Here is a 13,510-nt window from a genome sequence, read left to right as displayed (position 1 = left end):
TAAAGCATAAATTTCACTTAAAAATTACCGCAAATGTTTTATATTTTTTCTATTCCTCAAGATACATGAAATAATATCCACATATTGTATGTTTTGATAATGCGCAACTCATCGCTCACTTAAATTTAGAGCCTTGTGGGAGATCACAAGAGTACATCGTCTGCAGCAAAACAAAACATCCGAATGTGTTTATCAAGCTTCGTTCTAATAATACTTCACGGTACCTTTGAGGAAATTATCGTTAACTTGAGAAATATAAATATAAAGCCTTTTAATACAAAATTATATTAAAAAATAAATACTATACTCTCGCTATCCATGGTTTCAACTTTTCTCAATAATGTGGAAATTACATTCGAAGACAGATTTTCAAGTGACAGCCAGAATTACCAATCCCTTACAACAATAACATTCGATTTTACACTTAAATTACGCATCAGTTTGCAATTATATTATGATATAGTTATACTGCAACATTTATCGTACGTAAATTAACATGTGTAGTCAGAGGTTGAATGAATAATAGATCACAATAACTTGAATTTCGTACGTTAGGTTGGTTGCCCTAATGGCAAATATCCCGTGACCGATCTTGATTCAGTTCTTGTCAAACCGTGGTAGTCTCAGCAAAAACCTACAATGTCGCAAGCCATGACACTTCCAACGCTTCCAGAGGACATCGATCGAGGTAAGTCGAGTCATAGATAACTGTTCAGTGAATAAATAACCATGTATAATTCATGATAAATGAAACTAAGATAAGTGAAACTAAATCATAGAACTCAGTATAACATAGACCAGAATGGTACCCCAGTGGTCTGGTTAAACTATAAATTGATAATGATAATAATAGTTATTGTGTATTAGCTTAGGCATAGCATATAGGGAAATAGGTGACGTTAAGAAATTTGTTTTTGTCAAGTGATTCAAGTTCCCTAAGTAATTTTTGTGCCTCAGCACAGTTATTTAATGCGTACTGTGAAATGAAAGTAACACAGGTAGAGTATTCTTCGGATAGCCTAACCAGGCTATTCATGAAGGGACTGTATCGGCTTAGGTTATAATGGATCTATGGTAAGCTTTATATATTTGAAAGACAGGTGCCTATTTATGACTGACTTATGTGGGCAAGTTTTAAGTCATGCAGTGTGATCATGGCCAAGGGTTGGCTGTATAATGATGTTACTTTTAAACCTTTAATGCAGTAAGACGGTCAAATATGTTTGTTTACATGTTCATAATCATATTTTTGAAAATCTGGACTTCTATTTTTGTCATGGATGTTTGGTTAACCCATTACAACTTGCTTTAGACCTGTGTCTAACAATTTTGGAGGACCACAGTAAGAACTTGAGTTTTTGGTTAGGAGAATTAAAAATGAGCGAGTGAACTAAATACATCCTAACTTAACCTTCTATAACCACTACCTCATATCTGACTGGCTGAGGGAAGGGAGGGCACTTGCTGCGCTCCAACCCTGTTACCCCAGACCGGATCTCCAACTGAGGTTTAAATAATATGGCAGAGCCACTCATAGTGGTATATCCAAATCTAACCTAACCTCAACTAGGGCAGCATGGTGCTAGCTGACCATTATTTCTTCATATACTAAATCTTGGCAAGAGCTGTGGGGTTATTCATGTTGTTATTGTGAAAGGAAGTAGATGGTGCTTCTACCTGAAAAGGACTCAAGGCCGACAGACTTGTAGAGGCAGCTTTCTTGAACAAGAAAAACATGTATCTTACTGCCATGATGTTCCTTTCAGGAAAGATTATGGCCTAAATCCTGGGGAAGGAACCTAGTTATGAGAACCTGTATACTACCAGATATGGCCTTTTTTCTTAGGTAATTGCACTTTACTGTAATGAGGACACTGCACTAATTGGAAGACACACTGTTTTCTTAAAATTGCAGCAAAAGATTGTTATTAAAAGGTATGGAAACCATCATTCACCATATGAGGGACAGGAGAACAGCTACTACACAAAGTACGGTGCAGCCAAGACTCAAAAACAGTATTCTCCCTTCTACTGCAAGATCAAACTAGGATTAGATTAATCAAGTGATGTCTTGTTCAGAATACAAAATTCTGATTTGTGACTCAATCTACCTTTCACACTGAAGACATGACAACACCATGGCACATGTGCATTTGTGTTGTGATATCGTGGAAGACATATGGCCAACAGGGATATAAGGGTGCAAAAATAATCCTAGAAAAAAACCTCCATATCGCAGTTGTTATTTATGTCAATTTTGTCATAATAAAAAAAGAAAAAGGTCTTAAATTTGAGTAAAATAGATTATAGACTATAAACATATTTACTCTGCATGATTATTAGCTTACTTGAAGGACTGCTTTTTAAAGATCACAGTGGTATTGTAACTGATGCTTTGGTTATGGGAAAGATGCATAGGTTACATTAATTCATAAAACATAAGAACAAAACAGTGCAGAGTGACTCTCATCCCCTCTTAAAAATAAAGTTAATGTGTCTATTACTGTACCAGTATATCTTGTTTTGCAATGAATAAAAATATTGTATTTCTAGGATTATAAAGATAAGTATAATTTAAGTACCATATGTATTTAAACAGTTTCATTTTTGCCCTAATTTCATTAAAGATGTTAAGAAAGTATGACACATGAATGTCACATTCAACATAGACAGTACAGTGTTCATTTATGCATTATCCTGTCAAAATAAAATGCTGACAGCAAGGCTACAAAGAATTTAGATGGCACTTTTGAGTTATTAGAATTTCACATTGTTTTTGGGAAAATAGAGATTTAGTCTGTTTTTTCAATTATTTTACCTAGAAAATGTTGATTAGTAAAAAACTTTTTAGGCCAAACTTATACAGTGTGTATGAGCTGTTTTGGAGTAAACTTCATCCCCTTACAGTCTGCTGTTCATTCTGTAAATTAGTCTTCATGGAGTCAGTCTTGAATTGTAAGCAGAAAAGTAAAGGTAAGGCTAATGCCAGTTCATTGAATTTACCATCGAACTTTTGAGTACAGTAATTCAGTTGGTTAAAGAAACATTTTTTTTTTTTAGAGCTCAACTGAGCCACAGGAACTTTTGAAACTGTCTTCACATATCTTAGAGTTATTTAAAAGGAAATTAATTTGAGCGAAACTGAACCACAGAAACTATGGAAACTATCTACACATTTCTTGGAGATATTTAAGAAGACGTTAAAGATGGCCTGTCTACTCAGAAGCAGTAAATACATCGATGAACAAGTTACCATATTCTAGAAAATTATAAACAGACAAATAAAATAGGTCTTTTTGATGAACCAAATGAGGGCTAATAGAGAAGCGAGCAAAGATAAGCATGAATGATGTTGCTATTAAAGCTGGTCTTGGATTGATTCTGCCATTAATTTATGGACATGAAATATTTACGTTGGCTACCTCAGATAACTAAGAGTTGAGCCTCAATCTGTAACTCAGTAAGCTGAATGAGAAAAAGAATTCCTAGATTGTCTTATTGAGTACATATTAGTTGCTGCTTGTGATATTGCTCTAGAACTTCATTTCCAGACCTTACTGGTTCAAAGTCGGATTAGGCCCACAGACACTCAAAGTTACTGACTATTATTGAAACCAGAAATGGAAAATTATTCATTTATTAGAGACCCTCAAAGATGACTTTTGCCATACTGTTTCAGAGTGAATTAAAATATTAGAAAATTGAATATACTCATCTCTTAAGTGATGACATACAATTATTCTACTATTCTGTTTACTCTAGGTTTCTTTATTAGGTCCCATCTTTGCCAAGAGTCCTCCATAAAACTGTTACTCTTATTTTCATGTAGTACACATTTATAATGACATTCATGGAAATGCATTGTGTTTGATTTGGGTCAAATCCTGAATACAGCATTGCAATACCCAACAAGAAGAATACTGTATTTACTTGCAATTCTTAATAACCATAAGACAGTCATCAAAGCAATTAAATAAGGTCATTGGCAAAAACTAGAAGAGAATTCATTTGTGCCAACCATAAAGAAAAAAACTGTTCTCCCCCAAAGTGCCAGAATCTCAATTAGTTTTTCTTGTGCTTAACTGGAAAGGCTAAGCAGTCACTGTACATATAAGGGCTTGGGGACTGACAGAGGGTCATTATGAATAGACTATAGATTCCATTTTGTTACAGATACTGTTCCCCAATATTAGAAAAGTATTAAGGAGACTTGGCAACTTTTATGAGAAACTGGTTTGTAGCAACCAGAAAATACTGGATACTATCAAGCAGCTATCCCATGGAGCATAAAATTTGCTGAGAAGATGGGAAACTGTCTTAAAGATGTACAAATTGAGTGCACACAAGATACCCACTACTTTTATTTTTTAATCATTGCAGGTATTTTAATAAATCTGTAGTTTTATGAGTCCGTAAGTTTATCAAAATAACTGAACAATTTTAATTATTTGGGACATGTATATATATGACAAAGGTTACGAGTAAAATGGATTTTAACATGAATTATATAACTGTTTTTTGGTACAATTTCTCAGCTGTAAGAATACTGGAATGTCTTAACTTTGGCAGTGTATAGCCTGGCTAGTATTGCACTGTCTCTGTATTGCTCTGACAAAGTTTTCAATGTCTGCTTACAATTCAGGGCTTGATTAACATCATCTTGAACCACTTCCTTTGAAGATGTAAATGATGTAGTGACTTACTTCAAGATAGATTCAACGTAAAGCCAGTGACTGTTTCATCGTGAGCACATTTACCATTTTTGGTATAGTGAATTGTTCTACATCATACAGTTCCTGGCTGACTCACTCTGGTCTTTTCATTAGAAAATGTGCATTAGTACACAGGCCAGTACAAACAGCATACATAAAATAATCAATGGAAACACATTGCATAGTAAAAATGGCATGGCTCGCATTGTATTGAAGAAGAATAAGAATAACACTTCTCAACCATCGTGATTGACTCTGACATGAGAACAGAGAGAATTATATAGTTAAAAAGGACTCATGAAAAATATGTTTTTACTTTACAAAGCATTTAGCAGCTCTTTGCAACACAGGAGCTTAGTGCTACTCAGTTACTTGTTCCATATGAATAGGTTTCATATACTGAATAATAATAATTAATCCTCCAGTACAAGTGAATCAGGGAATCCCAAGACTTCCCCAGTAATTCAGAAGGAAAATAATTTTTAATCTGCCAAAAAGTACAAACAGAACCACCGAGAATCAATTAATATGTGACTCAGTTTTCATGTGAAACTGTCTTTAAGGCAGGTTCAGATGTGGCATTCTGCCACTTATTCTAATTGATTTACAGTACGAATCATTTGGTTGTTTCTTGCCACACTCAGGAGCTGGTTAATAGCTAACAAGAAAAACTGTCACAAGTGCTATGGTACTGTAATTACTTCAGTTGTACTCAGCAGTTCCTTATCACACTGGAGCGCTGCTATCCATTAAATGGGAAAATCAACATATGCAAGAATATCTTAAATAGTAATCAGTACTTAGCAGGTTTGTGTGTTTGCGCACCTACACACACACGGGCCTAGAAGAGCTATTTACAATAATAACTGGATCATAACGGTGCAAGTGAGAATTACATGAAATAGCATCAAGGAGGTCCTACTACACACACACACACACACACACACACACACACACACACACACACACACACGAGCTCATAAAACAAAATAAATTTCCTGATAAATTATGTTATAATAAATTCCTTGATGAATTGATAAATTGAAAACATAAAGTTGACATGTAAGAACCCTGAATCAGATTGGAAAACTGGAACAGGCAGAGAATGAATTCAAGAGATACAGACGGTAAATTACGATGCAATGGAATGGGAAAAGTGAGAATCGATGGGAATAATGTGTGCGGTATACCGATTCAAGATAGCAGATTGAAGATGGAAGAGATGGAGTTGGATGATCTTAGTACAAAATGCAGAAAAGATACTGACTGATTGTGGAGTGGTTAGTGGTAGATTACTGCTTGCAAGATGTAAAACTGCTGTTTGATTACAATTTAATTGTGATATGCATCAACAAATGAACATCCAAGAGAGATAAAAGATGAATTTTTATAGAGCAGCAATGTTGTAAAGTAAATACCAGTAAGAGAAATAAGATTTGATTATTTGTTGATGGTCACGTGAATGTAAAAGGGTAGGAAGGCATGGAATACAATTTATGATTTGTGGGGCTGCAGATAATCTCACAAGTGGAGATAATCCTTTCCAACACAGGTCATCCATAATACCTAAACGATCACAACTGTACACTGCACATCAGAAGGCTGAATAAGGTTGTGCCAAAACCGATATCAGTAACATGTTGATGAATAAATCAGATTTTAGTGATTACGGGTAATATTCTTGAATAAAAGTATAACCAAACAAATTCTGATACATATTTACTCGCTCGTAGTCATATAAAAGCACCAATCCGAAGGTAAATGGGCTTATTGTACACATACAGTATTTAAGGATATTTATCTTTTAAACCGATGGTGCCTTATATTCCTAATAGTAAGGCCATTTAGGTTTCGAGAAGACATTGAAAGTATTTGTGTATTTCTAAACACGAACAAATTGAAACACTGTCAAGCTATAAAATAAAATGAACAAATTACAGTTAAACTGTACAGTTTTGTCAGTTGACGAAGATTATCTGATAATCCATGTCAAGTGCAAACGATAAACAAACATTTGACAGATTCTGTAGCGTGACCTACTATTATAGTGAATTCCGAATAATAATATATAAAAAAAAACATTAGACGATTTCGTATTCCTTTTATGTGATGGTGGGTAAAGTAAAGCCGATTTCCTTCAGTGATATCTTGAGCAAACTACCGTATAATGATAAGCAGTAAAAGCGGTAATTGTGTCGAAGTCTGTGTCTGTAAACGTTTTCGAATATCTTTATTTTGGAAATTGAACTAAAAGCCATTGACATACTCGTCGATTCTCTCTCTCTCTCTCTCTCATTTGAGTATTCTATAGACGTAGCTGGATTTATCCACTGAATGACGGATTACCCTACGGATGATCTCGGGGCCCCTATTCTCATTCTTTGTTCGTTAACTTAAAAACAGAAGAGTAGTTATCTGATTAATTTTAAATCCATTTATGATTAGTTTGGTCTGTGCATGAATAGATCTACAAGCCTGATTTGCATGTTTGCTTTATGTTTATCCATAGTAAAGTTTACCGTGAAAGTTTTCGCAGTTGGCAACACTTGTTAGCGTAAATAGGCTATCAGCTGATTCATTGCTAGTAACTTCCTTCAAGGGAGTTGTCATATAACCAGTTAAACCTTTTGATGCTTTGTACTAGTTGTGTTCGTTATTTAAGTGGAGGAAGACCAAGATTTTGATAATATCTCAGCATCTCAGTACCATTGAATCTCAGGAACATATTATTTCATATACAGAAATTGCTATAACAAGTTAATGTTATAGCCAAAAATTAGCATTACGAAGTGCATTAGTTGGCGTCTGCGACGTAGATTTTTTTAATTGACGATGACTAGTAGTAAGTAATAATGTGGATTGGTTATGCCTCTAGATTATAAGCTAACAAGTATAGATTAGGCCAGCTTAGCTGCATGCTTGCCATTAAATTTGGATTTCTTTAGCCTACCTCCTGTCAAATGGTTCACTTATACCCTACCTGTCTGCAAGTGTGGAAGTTGACTGGTGTGCGCGAAAAGGATACCGTATTTTATGAGCAATGGCACAAATACTAGCCTACATTAGGTAGCCTAGGCTTAATTCACAATGCTTTAGTTGATGGGGGTCCCCAGGGCTAGGTAGAATGACGCACCTTAATTTAAGTTTGATTGGGTAGTATTTTTTTATAGTGTCTCAAATGGAATAAATATATCCGCTTCGTCATTTAAAACACAACCTTATTTCATTGTCTTAAAAATGTGAAAGTCATCGGGCAAATTTTTGTTTTGGAAATAGGTGCATTTTAAAAGGAAATACTAATTACTAAAGAAAATGTCCTTCATATATTTTCCAGGGAAGAAAATGGTTAAGTATGAGACATTAATTTCCCACCAAATGAAGGTACTTGTCTGATGGATTATCTTGTGTTGTATGACCTCTTGACCATTTAGGTAACTACCGGGATACATCATAATCTAACCTAACATAGTGCACCAGGCCCTAACTGACCTAGGGCAGAGCCCCACAACTCAGTTTGTAGGGCTGTAGAATAGAGAAGAAAATACTTAACCTACTTGTGTACCTACTCCACCTACAGTTGCTGTCATTACTTACTTTAATTTTTTTATATTGATCTGTTGGGCAGAACTACATCATAGCTCTGCATGGGGTATGACTGTGGGAATTGATTTATTCTATAGTATTTTGGTTGTTTACTAAGAATTAACTGTAATTTTTTGTAGGTCAACTGTAATTAACCTGAAATTAACGTCATAAGTTTTTGTATGCAGGCCATCCTGGAATGCTATCGCGCATGCGCAGTGTTATAGGGGAGCCTCTGGTAAAAAGTGGAGTTTCCTTCACCTGGGGGTCTGGGTGCCAGAGCCCCCAGCCAAGTAACACAGCTTGCTAGTTTAGGTTAGGTTAGGTTAGTGTACATTAGGTTAGTAGGTTAGTATAGTTGCTTTTATAATAGGTTTCTGTAGCCAATCCCTTCTTGGACATATGGCCCCCTAATGACTTGCACATGTGCGGAACTGTTCCATAACAATGACATAGCAGTTCAGTCTTCCAATGACTTACCTAACCCAATACCCTTGCTCCCAAGGGTCACCAATTGTGTTGGTAGATATGAGGTTAATAATAAAATTGACCAACAATAAACAACACCACCACCTTCATCAGCAACACTAAAAGTACTGTACTGTATATGAAAAATCAGTTTCCAAGGTAATAGTCCGTGTGGAGCTGTTGTGTAGTTTTACAGTCTTTTGCTTTCAAGTATTTTATTGAAATATAAATATGAGAGCCCAATTCCTCACCAATAGACCAGGCTACTGCTCAGCTTTCACAAACCAAAGTTAAGTGCCAGGATTTTCAGTATGATGATATGTGGAAATTTAAATAATGATTTGTCAGTCCCTTTGTTACATACAGTGGTGGTATTAGCTAACAAATGGGATAAAACTTTGATTAGACTAAATTTTTTTAAAGTTACTTAGTTTCCCATAAATTGTATTAGCACTTTTGAAGATTTAATTTCATTTCAAACTTCACATACAACTGTTAAAGATTTTGTCTCCCCTGTTCATTTTTCATTTTGTTTGTGATAAGAACTGTCAACTGTTAGAAATTCTTCAGTTGCTTTTATGTGTGTGACAAATGGTTTGTAACTAAAGATTGAGAGTTTGGAGAGGAAGGAAAATTGGCCAAAGTCTGAAACTATCTGGAAACTAACCCAAAACTTATGATCTTGGTATTATTGGGTAAAAAGTTACTTAAGTGTTATGTCCTAGAAAAGGAAGTTTACAAGAGCTAAAATATAGCAAACGGTGGGAGTCTTAATACTTTTATTAGCAAATGCCAGTACTGTATATCTTAAGGAAAATTGCAAAGATCAACATCATTCATGGCTTCGTGCTATTAATTCTATATTGGCAAGAAATTAAAGTAACACATATTAACCGAAAAAGATACTGCATATGTCATATTTGTTCGTGTAATTTATGTGATTTTTCCTAATAGAAATGTATAGCTGATAACTGATGGATATAAATCTTATAGAGGAAGTTTGGTATTATATCACTTACGGTATATGCAAGTACATTTTAAAGTTGCAGTTGTATGTAATTCACTTGATAAAATATTTTTATTTATCTTTAGTATATGAGTACATAAACTGTTCAGGTCAGACCAGGAGGAGAAGAATTTTAATGCAGTAGTGTGGGTAGATTAATGATTAAAACTATACGTAGCCCAAGGCCCATTCTTAGCAATTTTGTTCCACTATTGTCAGGAGAAATGGATAGAAATGACAGTGTCAGATAGAGCTGGAAGCATGTTTTCTTGATGTACTGTATATAAAGGGGTCTGTCCGGCTTGGAACAGATTACACAAGGTTAGTTTAGTTTTCTTTTACAGGTTAATCTTGCATATTTCCCTCATCCATACTGACTAGCTTAGCCTAGGCCTGATTTGCTTTTCATGGCAGTAACATTGTGGGCTTAGTTATGCATGGGCCTAAATGACATTGTATCAGTAAGTTTGGAGAAGGCTTTCAAGTCTCTTGAAGGGCTAGGTTGTAACTTTAAGTAAGGCATAATAATTCTTATGACCTAAGAAGTTATAATAGCTTCATTATAGGTTATAGCATACTGTAAAAGGGTATTGAGTGTACTGCATTAATGTTGGAGATTAAATGGTTTAATGAATACATTACAAGTTTTTGGGCATGAAAGAAAAAAAATTAGATTATTGTAAAATGCCCTATGAATTAGGCTTTGAATTCTGTATACAGTATTGTTTTTTTAGCATTAATATAGAGATGGTTGGATCAGTCCACAGTGTACACTGAACATCAATACTTCTTATATTCTTTCATAAGTGGCAGTCTCTTAGCCATTAAATGTACAGAATTCTGAAGGCAAAATCTTTCTTATCTACTTCATTATAAACAGTGTTTTAGTAAGTTTCCCTTGATTTGTAATGGAGGGCAGAAGGGATTTCGGAGAAAGGAGAATTATTCATGTAGAATTTATGAACTTTCCCTAAAATGTCAGGAATAAAAAACATGCAGTGACAAATTTTTCAAATTTGTTTCTATTCTAAGGATGATGTTGGCAAATTGAATTTGGTTTATGTGTCAAAGCTGTATTTAGTCTTGTTTCTAACACACTAACTGTATCTTGCTTGTCACATTGCTTATAGGAATCCATTAGGACCAATCTTCTCAATACAATTCACACATAAGAGGGTTGATAAGAGCTAGGAAGATATACAGTTTGAAGTTTCAAAAACTGAGGGAACCTGAGGATTGAGTGATATTAGTCCCTAGTAATACTATAATGCTGTACTGTATTTAAGTGTTTGTAGCATATATACTGTATAGTGATGCAGGTGTACTTATTTGTGAGGGTGATTTACAGCTCTCACCCTAACAGGCCGGGCTGAATATGCATTAACATAACCTGAGCCCAAGCAAACTTTAAGGTTAGCCAATTAAAATAAAAAATACATTGCTGGAAAGAGGAAGATAAGCAAATGGACATGGTACAAAAAATAATTTTAAAAATATTTTCTGTACCTTTCATGGGAAGTTGAAAATGAATGTTTCCAATTCTGCACAGGTCCTCTTTTCCAAGGCACTGTTAAAATTACCAGTTAATGTTATCAAGCTATGTATGTTCTTTCTAAAATTTTGTGCACTTAATATTGCAAAATCATAATTATAGTTGACATATCATAACAGATAAATGAAAATAGCAACCTTTCCTGACAATATTTTTTGGACATACTGTAAATATATGAGTTGTACTGGGACACAGTGGTGTAGTACATGCCCTCATCAAATTTCATGTGTGATTATTATTCCTTGTGTAGCATGAACTGAGGCATGATTGTTGCCATAGAGAGTCATCTATGGCCTATTCAAGTGGTTTGAATGTTTTCCTACGAAATTCATTCAAATAGCATGATACGAAGTAATGGTTTTCACTTGAGGATATCCAGATCAAACCCAATATCTGTTATTACACCTCACGTTATTATAGGCAGGCAAGGATAATAAAATGTTCAGACTTTGTGGCCCCATCTTTGAAATTAGTCTGCTCCATATACTGTGAGAGGTATCATAAAATCTTTAGTTCCAAATGTTGCAATGGCAGAGTAGATCATGCCAACATGTCAAAGGACTTTTAACCACTTGTATAGCAAACCAGGAAGGAAATAATATATCCTAATCTATAAGGTCATACAACTGGAAATAACTATTTATTTTAGAGTGGGCAAGTAAGAAAGTGTATGATTTTAATTGATTTTGTGTCTTGACACTGCAGAACTTATGCATAGTTAATTGACACAAATCTTGGCGATGATAGGATAGTTAAATGACATGGTAGTTTATAGTTTTATGTTTTAGTGTGTGATGTAAAGTAGCAGATTACTAGATTTCTGTTTTTAGTACTTTTTATTTTTATGAGGTTGGTGCCCTAACACTTTCATGTGTATTGCATGTACTGTACTTGGCTAATTGTTACTCTGTTCCAGGGGTTGCTGGAGCAACAAGTGTCCTTGTTCAACGGGCAAATGACATCCGACAGCAGAAAGTTAATTGGCCCTCTTACCTTCAGTAAGTTGTAACCATGTAAAATTAGGTTCCCTGTGTCTGAAAACTTTGCAACTGATTTATGGGCATTGCAAAAGCTAATCAGATTTTCTAGTCAAGGTAATATGTTTTGTCTGTTTAAAGTATCCAGAAACAACTTGTTTTTGGAAGTTAAAGTACATAAGACTGTTAGTAATGACTTCTAACTCTTTAGCTTATTTGAAATATTATTCCTAATGACCTTTTTTTAATAAAACTTTAAGAGTACGGTATAAAGAAAAGTCAATCTAATTAAAATATCAAATATGTGTTGATCTTGTGCAGGTCACAGATGATAACTCAGGAAGATTATGAAGTTATCATAGGTGTGGAAACTCCAGGCCAAAAGAGGGATGCCCTTCTTTCAACACAGCGTTACCAGGTGGCTCGAACATTTATGAATCTTCTTGGGCACATCAGTAAAGACCAGACCATCCAGTATATCCTTACAATTGTTGATGACATACTCTCAGTAAGTAGTAGTTATAATTTTCTGTCCTTCAGTTATTATATAATTATTTTTAAGTGCCGAATTGGTTTTGGTTTATACTTTATCATATGAGGTGTGTAGTCATCTTAACCACATTGCGTACTGTACAATTCTGTAATAGATTTTTATATGACAGTAATGGAAAGCTATGTGTAAATATTAGGATGAAATTTTAATCTTCAATTTGATTTGTAGTACGCTGCCTTTTTTCCCTCATTATTTCTTTGGTATTCAGTTAGTTTTAGATGCTGACTTGTGTTTTATTGTATCTTAAATTTGTTTTGCCACGAGTTCTCTTATTTAATGTGAATGTTGGTCTGCTGTTACAACAGAAAGCCATTTCTGTTGAAGTAACTGACAGTTGTTTATCATTGAAATCATTAGTTCAGTAGTATTTGTCTGAGTGACTTCCCTGTTGTGGTAAGGAAAGTCATATATGCTTGTTAGTACTATACAGAAATGATTCTGCATGGAATTTTAGTAGTACATGTAAAAATAGTGATTCTTTTGATTTTGGTGTGGTTGGACTAATTTTCTTTCAGTTTTCACCGTTATTACCAAGTGTGGATTAATTCACTGAAACTCTGTTATCCTATTCCCAATCATTGAAATTCCAATGTTGTCAAATGAATCATCTGTAGAAAACTTTTGGCTGACTTCATGTCATTTTGATTTTTCATTTTTGTT

At 34.5% G+C, this 13,510-nt stretch overlaps 1 protein-coding gene across 2 annotated transcripts in view; it reads left to right on the top strand.

Annotated features, from left to right (window-relative positions):
- The first annotated feature begins 117 nt into the window (after positions 1–117).
- Positions 118–13,510, top strand: part of VhaSFD (V-type proton ATPase subunit VhaSFD) — a 36,981-nt gene continuing 23,588 nt past the window's right edge. The window contains exons 1-4 of one of the 2 annotated variants that reach the window (XM_067096720.1): positions 118–220; positions 556–688; positions 12,237–12,318; positions 12,619–12,805. In XM_067096720.1, the coding sequence (XP_066952821.1) occupies positions 640–688; positions 12,237–12,318; positions 12,619–12,805 (318 nt within the window). In that variant the 5' untranslated portion in view covers positions 118–220; positions 556–639. Of the gene's footprint in view, positions 221–555; positions 689–6,530; positions 7,555–12,236; positions 12,319–12,618; positions 12,806–13,510 lie in introns of those variants that run through there. The other variant, XM_067096721.1, reaches the window with a different exon arrangement.

This window comes from Macrobrachium rosenbergii, chromosome 53, assembly GCF_040412425.1.
Source record: "Macrobrachium rosenbergii isolate ZJJX-2024 chromosome 53, ASM4041242v1, whole genome shotgun sequence".
NCBI lineage: Eukaryota > Metazoa > Arthropoda > Malacostraca > Decapoda > Palaemonidae > Macrobrachium > Macrobrachium rosenbergii.
Note: the sequence above shows the minus strand (reverse complement) of the source record. Positions and strands in the feature narration are given on the sequence as shown.